Source organism: Myotis nattereri (genome assembly GCF_964212035.1).
Source record: "Myotis nattereri genome assembly, chromosome: 4".
Lineage (NCBI taxonomy): Eukaryota > Metazoa > Chordata > Mammalia > Chiroptera > Vespertilionidae > Myotis > Myotis nattereri.
Window position 1 is genome coordinate 43,151,141 of NC_138079.1, and position 10,682 is coordinate 43,161,822.

At 41.6% G+C, this 10,682-nt stretch overlaps 1 protein-coding gene across 1 annotated transcript in view; it reads left to right on the forward strand.

Moving 5' to 3' along the window:
- CMYA5 (cardiomyopathy associated 5) overlaps positions 1 to 8,972 on the forward strand; it is a 102,839-nt gene extending 93,867 nt beyond the window's left edge. The window contains exons 10-13 of the mRNA XM_081088800.1: positions 617 to 750; positions 2,215 to 2,314; positions 4,593 to 4,766; positions 8,210 to 8,972. Of these exons, the coding sequence (XP_080944926.1) occupies positions 617 to 750; positions 2,215 to 2,314; positions 4,593 to 4,766; positions 8,210 to 8,456 (655 nt within the window). The 3' untranslated portion in view covers positions 8,457 to 8,972. The remainder of the gene's footprint in view (positions 1 to 616; positions 751 to 2,214; positions 2,315 to 4,592; positions 4,767 to 8,209) is intronic.
- Positions 8,973 to 10,682: the final 1,710 nt, after the last annotated feature.

Consider the following 10,682-nt stretch of genomic DNA (forward strand, 5'->3'; position numbering starts at 1 on the left):
TGAAGGCCTGGGAGGGGTGGCGGCGGGGGTCCATGGAAAAATAAAACACACAAAGGGGATATCCGTAATACTTTCAACAATAAAGATAAAATTTAAAAATATATATATTGTCTTCTTTAGAGATCTCAGTTTCTATAACTTTAGCATGATGGCCATGTATAAAATCATCACTCACCTTAAGTTTTCTACAATTCCAGATCTGAATGAGATAATTAGGGTCCTTTGTATTGTAGATGGTTTTAACATAATTTTCATCCAAAAATGCCCTCTGAACCAAAAATTGATAAAGAAATAACATATTCTTGGAGATTTATTAACAGATAGTCACTTTTCTGAAAATTTTTTTTAAAAGTTTGTCTGGTTTTATTCCAAAGAGCATTTTGAAAGCCATCTGTTGGACAAAAGTTGACAAAGGTACAAATGATTTGATAAAGTAATCTTAGTGAATAATAACCATCTTATATAATCTTGCTTGCTAATACCAGTGGTCATTAAAAGAGAAAAAATAAGTTATTTGTTGTTAATAAAAGATGTTCATTCACTATAGGGTTGAAATATGATGAGTTGTTTAGCAATGGAATTATATTTAAAATTATTATTCTCCCTTTGTACTTAGATCTTACTCTGGAATTAAAGGACTCCAGTTGAAGGTTAACCTCCAGCCCAATGATAATTACTTTTTCTACGTGAGAGCCATCAATACGTTTGGAACAAGTGAACAGAGTGAAGCTGCCCTCATTTCCACCAGAGGTACTTTCTCCTTTGCACACAGTGGCATATTTCCAAGCATTCTCATACCTTCCCTTCCACCACCCAGAGGAGACATCCTTGAAGGCAACTTCTTAAAGACCTCAACCTGCTGGCAGGGCAAGGTTTTTGGCATGAGAACTCAATATTGGTCAAGGGCCGAAATGTTTCTTTTATTTTTCTGGTTTAGAGGGTCTCAACCTTGGCTACCAATTAGCAGTCTCTCGGGGTGCTTAAAAAATACTGATGCCTAAGCCCCACTCCTGGAGGTCCTGATCTGGTTATTTGAAGACAGGCTTTAACGTGTGGGTTTAATCTCCCCAGATGATTCTTGTTTGCCTCACAGCGTGTTACAATTTGTGGGTATGTTTTGAGTGTGTGGGATGGGGATAGTCTTATTTTTAAAAAAATATATTTTATTGATTTTCTACAGAGAGGAAGGGAGAGGGATAGAGAGAAACATCCATGAGAGAGAAACATCGATCAGCTGCCTCCTGCACACCCCCCACTGGGGATGTGCCCGCAACCAAGGTACATACCCTTGACCGGAATCGAACCTGGGACTCTTCAGTCCAAAGGCCGATGCTCTATCCACTGAGCCAAACTGGTCAGGGCAGGGATAGTCTTATTTTATTGCATTGTGAACTCTATGAACAAGCTTCCAGCTGTATTCCTCTGTTTGTTTGTGCCTACCACGTTGTTTGTGCCAATTAATGTTTGTTGAGTGAATGAATAACTCAAGGAGGTGATAAAACTGTTCAATGACATTTTGTAGAAAATACCCAAATGATGTCAACAGAAATGTTTGTCTGTTCTCAATCATTGTGAAAAGAACTGAGGAATGGAAAGGCAATCATTTTATTATTTATCCTAGACCCAAAGATGGCACAAGATTGAGTGTGGCACATTAAGTGATATGCTTAGTCAGCAAAAACTTGCATATGTGCCTCATTTGTGATGTAAATATATTTATAAATATCTGCCTAATATTTATAAAGAGAAGACACGAGAGCTGCTGCCCAGAAATTAAATTCCCTACCGTCCCAATATGGTGCCTATACCTTTCACTCTTAGAACCACTCCTTTAGGTTACACCAGTGCATTTTCAAACTTTAATATGAACACAACTCTCATGAGGATCTTGTTACAATGCAGATTCTGATTCAGTAGGTCTGGGGTGAGGCCTAGGATTCTGCATTTCTAACTCATTTCCAGGGGATGAATATGCAAGGAGCATACTTTGCATAGCACAGCAAGTTTTAGCACAGGAAGCACACTAGTAGAAGTAGCCAGCCACTGGCATCCACTAATGCCTTATGAAATTTCACTGCGGGCCCAAAGACACTGGGGTATTTTGATATCTGGAGAAAGGGAGACCAAGGTCTGAAATAAGGGACTTGGCCTAGAGACTGCACTTGACATTGTGGCAATGTTATACTAGTAATCATATTTTCTTAACTGAAATAGGAACCCGATTTCGCTTGTTGAGAGAAACAGCTCATCCTGCTCTGCAAATTTCCTCAAATGGGACAGTGATCAGCTTTGCTGAGAGAAGACGGCTGACAGAGTAAGTAGAAGTACAAGATGCCTCTGCATTAGAGTGTTCTGAAGGTGTGTCACTTTGTTGTGCATATTTTTGGTTTCATGAATATGCCTGAGTGTGTGTGGTATCGAATAGAAATGTGTGCACACCCATACAGTGTGGTTATGGTTCATTACTAGAGGGAAGGTGACAGAGAGAGTTCATAACTTAGAGCAAGTGTCAATATTTTTGTTGGAAATATAAGCACAGATGGTTTGTTTAAAACATAGGCTGTTTTATGGAATTACCTCTGGTTTAGTGAAAAAGAATCCAGGTTAATTCTTCTATTATTTTCAATAGCAAACCAGATTTTACATCCATCCACTTGGAAAGGAATAGAGGAGAATGACATTTTGTTGAGTTTCTAGCTCTGGTCACATGCAGGACTTTTCAGACTTTCTTGCCCACCCCTCAACACCCGTATCACCCACAAAAGGAAGCATCAAAGTAACGAAGCGCCAAAAGCCGAGGGCTCAATCGGGAGACAGCTCTGCAATTAGCTTGCAATCTCTCATGGTCACTTTAAGGTCAAAATGGTGAAATGGAAGAATATACGTGAAAGGCTTTGAAAACTGTAACCCTTGTGAAACACAGGCTGCTGTCGGTGCTGGTGTGGGCTGTCAGCAAGCGCTCACAAGAAAGCACTGAGTTGAACAACAGGGACTTGCACTGCTTTCCTATCAGGTTGCTATTCACCTGTCTCTGGCCCAGCTCCGGCGTTACCTGCTCCTGGAAATGCCCAAGCTTTCTCTTGGCCCTGGCACCCTTTGATTTTACCCGTGAAAGGGTCTGAACATGTGTGGAGTCGCTTGTCGGCTACTTCATCTTGAATAATCCTCAAGCAGTTGCCTTATATTCTGCATCTTTGAATCCCCAGAATCTAGCATGGCGCCCAGAAACACAATAGATGCTAAATATATACAAATGAGTGAACTCAAAAAATAAAATATTTTAAGGATAGATTGGGCTTTTCTGTATTTTTTTTTATAGTTTCTCAATAAATAAAAAATAAAAGAAATAAGCTGGTTGGTTAGAGTTCATACATAATCACAATAACTGCTGATAACTGTAATACATTTTATAGAATTTTACTTATTTATAGAATTTTACTTATTTATTATTAATCTAAAAATGATCTCATAGTTATCAGGCAGGCAAGCTTGCTCCAGAGAGCACCTCTCTGAAATGAAGTTGGGTAAAGACATGAGAAAGTGAAACACATTCCCTTGTATTAATCATGTTCTAATCTATTAAAGAGGAGAGGGAGAGGTGCTGACTTAATGCTGCTTAAATTAAAAATGCTTCTTTGCTGTCTCAGCCATTTTAAAGCAAAATTGAGCAATTCATGCAAACAAGGTTACCAAAAGTGCTTTGGTTCATTTCCCTGTGCCTCTTATAAAAATAGCTAAGGTGAAACAAGAAGAGACCTTTCAACAACCTCTCAGGCACACCTACTACAAATCCAAAGAGGCCAGAGTCTCAATTTCCATACTCCGCTCTGCTCTGGCCTCACCAGCCGTCTTGCTGTTCAAGATCAGCACCTCATTGGTCTCTGTGCCCAGTTAAGTCAGTAGACACTGGAACTCATTGTTAAAAAAAGGTTTTGGAAACTTTTTTTTGCAAGTTTTGTAAGAAAAATTTGCAAGTAATGCTCTCTTGGAACACCCTACCTGCCTCCCTTGTATAGTCTCAATTTCTTTAAAAGCAGATTGTGCCATTTCTTTTTGTCCTGCGTTATTCTAGTTGTTGTTTGGTTCCCAGCTTCTTCCAGAGGTAAAATGTATAGTACATGCAAGTTGTATGTGGCAGTGGAATATGTCAAATGCATATTGAGAGTTTAGGCCACAGTGGTCGGCAAACTGCGGCTCGGCAAACCGCGGCTTGTGAGCCACATGGGGCATTTTGGCCCCTTCAGTGTGGCTCTTCCACAAAATACCGACTTCTGCGCATGGGCCACGAAGTTTCGATCACACTGTATGTGCGCGCCCGCACGTGGTATTTTGTGGTATTTTGTGGTATTTTGTGGAAGAGCCACACTCAAGGGGCCAAAGAGCCGCATGTGGCTCACGAGCCATGGTTTGCCGACCACGGGTAGGGAATTCTGTGGCAATCAGGTCAAGGTTGGGGGCACAATGAACAATGGAGATCTAGTCAAATTCCAGCAGTTCCCAAGGATAGAGTCCTGCGTAAACTGGGTGTGAATGTGTGAATGTTGATGTCTATGAGATGAAGGCTGGCAAATCCTAATCAACTTTGCCTACAGAATCCCATCAGTGCTGGGTGAGGAGCTGCCTGCCTGTGGCCAGCATTACTGGGAAACCACAGTCACAGACTGCCCAGCTTATCGACTTGGCATCTGCTCCAGCTCGGCTGTGCAGGCTGGTGCACTGGGACAAGGGGAGACCTCATGGTACATGCACTGCTCTGAGCCACAGAGGTAAGCTGCAGCCCAGCCCCTCCCCTCTTCATCAAAATGTCATGAATTGCTTTCTAGTTAGAGAACTCTGAGGGCCTAATAATGCCATCCCAGTCCCCGTCCCAAGTTCTGAACCATCTAAGAAAGAAAACAAGAGAGTCAAGTATATGGAGATTAAACTATTAGTCTTATTACTGAGGAAGCCAATTTTAGAGAATGTAGTTCATACCTGAGAGACAGACGCATCCACTCATAACCTTGGCCAGGCCAGCTTCCTCGCCCTGCAAGGAAGAGTTGGTCTCTGGAGAAGCAGAGAAGGATGTGTGTCTCCCAGGAAAGCTACCAGTTAAGAGACAGGGAATAGGAAGGGACTATTGGGCCGGCCATGCATGGACAGTTTTTCTTCCTAAACTCACCCCAGGGTAGGGAGAATCCACAGGGCAAAGCTAAAAGGCTCCCTCCACAGAGAGGAGTCAACAGGAGTGAGAAAGAAGTGGATCCCCAATACCCTTCCCACATGGTCTATATCAAGCATTGGCAAACTATAGCCCGCAGCTCAAATATGACCCACTGTTTATGTGAATAAACTTTTATCGGCACACAGTCACACTCATTGTTTACATATTGTCTGTGGCTGCTTTTGTGCTACAATGGCAGAGTTAGTCGCAACAGAGACTGAATAGCCCCCGAAGATATTTACTCTCTGGCCCACTACAGAAAAAGTTTGCTGACCCCTGGTCTAGATTATTAGTATTGTTTAGATGGTTAAAGTGAAAAAGCCATTAACCAGTGTTCATCTCAGAGAGTTAAGGGCAGCCATGTTATGATCCGACTATGCTCACAGGATGGTCTAATAAAGGAGCAATGGACTGGGAACCAGAGGCTGATTTTAGTCCTGGTTCTGTCCTCCTATTGGCTACTTACCAGAAGTTGCTTAACCCTCTGAGCATATGGGGACAACAATGCCTGGTCTGCTACTTTTTGGGGTTGTGAGGATCACATGAAATCAGGTACAGGGAAGATCTTTGAAATTGCAAATTATCATACAATGTGGGATATTATTCAAATGTAGTGCTTTAAAAAGAAGCCTTCAGTGCTTGCAAGTTTCCAGAGAAAGGCCCACAGATTGGGATTTTGCACATTTCTCCCTGCGTCCTACTTGATAGTTTGATTCTCTGACATGGTTCATAAGGACACCATCTCCAAGAGCTATTTAAAGTCACAGTTCACCAAGTCAGGGCAATTATGATTAATTGATATTCAGCATTGTGCAATGCTTAAGGACCTAGCCCCTTCCCAGAGTTAAACATCACTCAAACCTGGAGTTTATAATCAGATTTAGAGCTGAAACTAGATACTGATTTTACGAAAAGGCCCTTTGACTAGCCTCTAATAACAAATTTCTAGACTCTAGAAAACAGAATTGTATTATTGTATTATGTTCCAAGGAGGAACAGGCAGTAACTGGACAAGGAGTCATGCCCCCGGCAGATAGGCTTGGTTTTAGGCCAGAGTCCAAGTTGAAGAAGAAACTGATGTGCTTAGGAAGAAATGGAGACAGAAGTGGGGCAGGGCATATTCCAGGCCCTGTAGAACTGGTGGAGCCAAGTCTTCAAGGAATGTCTTTACATCCTTGGCCTCCTTGGTGGGAAGGGACTGACTTCGGCTGGACACCAGGGACCTTCCATTCAAGGGTAGGGATATGGCTTATTTGGGCATTCAGAACCCTTTAGACCAGTGCTGTGCAATAGAACATTCTGCAAAAATAGAAAAATAGTGTCACATGTGGCTACTGAACCCTTGAAATATGGTTAGTAGGACTTTGAGTTTTATTTAATTTTAATTAATTTTAAGTGGCCACATGTGGCTAGTGGTAACTGTATTGATCAGGGCAGGTCTAGTTCCTGGCTCCTGGCTTACTGATCCATGAAATATCCTCAAAGTCATTCACATGTCCCCTCCAAACCTGTCAGGCCAATAGTAATGTTTTCCATGACATACAGGCATATTCTGCCACCTCATCATTGCTTCTGCTGCCCCCACTGCTTGGGTCTTCTCCCTCTTTTCCATCTATCCAGCCTGACCATTTTTTTTTTTGAATGAGTATGAGTCCTTATGCTCCCCAAGCCTTCTGTAAGAGCCCCAGCCTACACTGCTGGTCCCCATCATTGGCGCCTGCAACCCTTTTCTGCTCTATGTTTCTTTATCATCATAAAGTCTTGCTTATCTTCCCATTCCCATGAACCTTTGCCCTTTCACATGAGCTTTATTCTGCAATGAAGTTGCCAACTTGCCATTCCCTAAGTATACCTGCACTCAAGCTTCTGGGCCTTTAAGAGACATCACAAGGTTTTAAAGGTCCTTAGCCTTTTCTGCCATACCCATATCAGAGTCACTTACCCGGATTCTGGGGGCTGAGTCTGCCCTGGTGTTGCTCCCACCCCTCAGACCTACCATATCCACAGAACTATTCCTCTTCTCTCTTCTTCCTTTCCATCTTACTTCTTCCTTTCCCCTACTTTCAGGTCTCCACCTTCCATTTCTAAGACCAGCAGGCAAAACCTTCAAATTTGTGTTACCTTTTTTTGCGCAGAGGAATTTAGCTTCTTCTGTTCAGCAATTTCTCCTTCCCAACCTGGCCTTGAACCTTTCCTCTCACAGCAAAAAAAAAGGTCCATTAGATGTGTTTAGTAAACACTTTAGTCTGTCCTCTGAGCTGGAGTCTCAGCTCTAGCCAGTGTTTAAGTCATCATCAGTTTTTCCTTCCTGTTCAGTAGAGTATGGGATCCTGGTGGTCAAGGACAGTGTGCCGAGTGCTGGGCACACAGATATGCCCAAGTGAATACTTATTGAATTAAATTTATTTCAATTGAAAAGATAAACCAAAGGCTTAGCTGCAAGACCACAAAATCATTGCTAAGTCAAAAAAGAAAGTTGGTTTGGAATGACGGGAGCTTATGCAAAGGCTAAAGCTGGGCAAAAATAATAAAATATTTCTTAAACTTCATAAAGGCCCTTATGTAAGTTATTATAAATCCTTAAACTGTAAAATTAATACATTTTATGGAAGGCAAGCCGGAAGTACTTTCAAAAATACATGTCAGCCTCAAAGGAGTTTTATTCAAAAGAATGACACACCGTGAATGTGGTAGTTAAAACATGTGGGCAGCTGGGAGAGAATTAGAATGTTGAGAAAAACCACAAGGGAGGCACATGTTGGTTATTCTGGGACTGCTTCCTAATGTAGGAGGAACAAAATTATTAAAAATGCTCATCTGTTGGGATGAGCTATGCATTCTAGCATCTAGGAGGGATGTGTTTAAAGTACCTGGGACAATGTCATTGCAACTCATCGTTGTGAATTGAGGTTAATAACTGAAACATTGGTGACCTCCAAGTGATTTTCTTTATCATGGCCATCAGGATTTCTGAAGTTTTTAATTTTCCATCCCGTTTCATTTCAGATACACATTTTTCTATGGTGGCATTGTGAGCGACGTCCACGTGACTGAGCGTCCTGCCAGGGTGGGCATTCTGCTGGACTACAACCACCAGCGGCTTCTATTCATAAACGCCGAAAGTGGACAGTTGCTCTTCATCATTAGGCACAGGTTTAATGAGGGTGTGCACCCTGCCTTTGCCCTGGAGAAACCTGGAAAATGTACTTTGCACCTGGGGATAGAGCCGCCGGATTCTGCGAGGCACAAGTGATCTCTGGCTTTCAGAGTTTGAAAGAACAAGAATTCAAACTCTGTTGGGGGCCCATTGCTTTCCCGTGGGTGCTATCCATTATTCAAAGTGTCTCCTACACATTTGCACTAATGATAGCTACATGCACAGGGATCATCACGTGAGCAAAACCACCCAGAAAACCCGAGTTCTTCCCTGCTTTGAAAGGATTTGTACCTGACCTGGGAACCAAAGCAGAGAAGTGGACTTCCACCTGTCTTACTGATAAAAGAAATCCTCGGAAGACTGTGCTGGTAATCCCTCTCCTCCGACAAGAAACACGGACTTTTTCCACAAGAGAAATGTCGCCTCACTTCACTAAAGGATGATGAGTCCTACTCACGAGAGAAAGGGTTTTAACCCTTCCAAGTTGATGATGAACTCTTTTGTAATAATATATGCTGTAGAACATGGGTCTCTTTTCCCTGAAATTTTAAATGTAGAAAAATGCTGAATATTAGAAATTTCCATTTTGTTAAATAAATGGTTAGAGTCTATAAAACAAAACAGGTTATGTGAGTTTATTGTCAGTAACTTACCAGCTGGCCTCTCTGGACCAGGACAAACTGCAGGGTAAATAGCCATCACACTTTAGTGCTAATGGTTCTCAACTTGTGGGTCTGGACCCCTTTGGGGGTTGAACGACCCTTTCACAGGGGTCGCCTAAGACCATTGGAAAACACATATATAATTACATATTGTTTTTGTGACTAATCACTATGCTTTAATTATGTTCAATTTGTAACAATGAAATTGGGGGTCACCACAACATGAGGAACTGTATTAAAGGGTCACGGCATTAGGAAGGTTGAGAATCACTGCTTTAATAGGACATACTACTACTAATTTTCACGTGAGAATTTTACACATGTGGTATGTTTTAAAACCTAAACACTTTCAGCTCAGTGATACAGTCAACTACCCGAAGCCAGGAATCTCCTTTTACTAGAAAAAAGTGCAAGGTCATTTTTAGATATTATATTGAAATCTCTCAAAATCTTCCTAAAATGTGTGCAGAGTTGTGCTACTGGGGTATTGGGATTCCACAGAGGTGCCTAAGGGCCCATGTGGGATCCAATGGGAAAGCTAGGTGGGCCTAAATTCAGATCCATTTTACACATTGGGTTCTTCATAATAATTATTTTTTAAAAAATATATTTTATTGATTTTTTTACAGAGAGGAAGGGAGAGGGATAGAGAGTTAGAAACATCGATGAGAGAGAAACATTGATCAGCTGCCTCCTGCACACTCCCTACTGGGGATGTGCCCACAACCAAGGCACATGCTCTTGACCGGAATCGAACCTGGGACCCTTGAGTCCGCAGGCTGACGCTCTGTCCACTGAGCCAAACCAGTTAGGACCATAATAATTAATTTGCTGAAAATGTTTCTATGGTTAAATAAAGTTAGAAAACTAGATAACCATTGAGGTTCAAATCTGGATTCTGTGATGCAGTGTAACCCCAAAGTCCATAAATCCTTTATTATTTCAGAGTCCTTTTTCCTTTAATATCCAAATACTAATTGCAAAAAAAAAAAGTGTGGTTTTTTTTAGCCCAAATTTCCAAGAATTTCTGTAGATGGTTACATTCTCCTGGTTAACATTTCTGACTTCCTGCTTCTGAGTTCTCCTCCATCACCTCTGGCTACCTCACCACTACTTACCTCTTCATGCTTCCCTAGGTCCATTTGGTCTCCTTCATCCCAAAACACAAACAATGCTCCTTTGATTTCTTAAGGCAGGGCTAACACAAGGCTGTCCTTGGAAGTGGTTAACACAGCTTTTGTTGAAAATCTGAGGTTAATGAGGGAAATTTCTTCATACAACCTGAAACAAAATAAAGCTGAATGTGAAATATCCACCATTGCCGGGAGTCCCTTTTGATCTTTTCTTCAGCCTGGTTTTCCTGCCACAGTGAATAGACTAACCTCTCTGTTCTCCTTTATTCTGTAAGTTTCTGGCATCTCTTCATTTTTTCAAAACCAGGCAGGGGAACTAGAAAACGTCAACATATAAAAATCTCTCTTACCGAGAAGGGAAAAAAGATTAGTGCCTGGTCCAATGACAATTTGCCTCCAGCAAGAAACTGCCTCATGCCAACCAGCTAAACATAGCAGTCAGGGTCTGAAAATAATGAGGGAAAACTAATCAGTACAATTTATTATTATTTTTGTTATTACTTAGAGAACACCACCTTTCAAAGCAT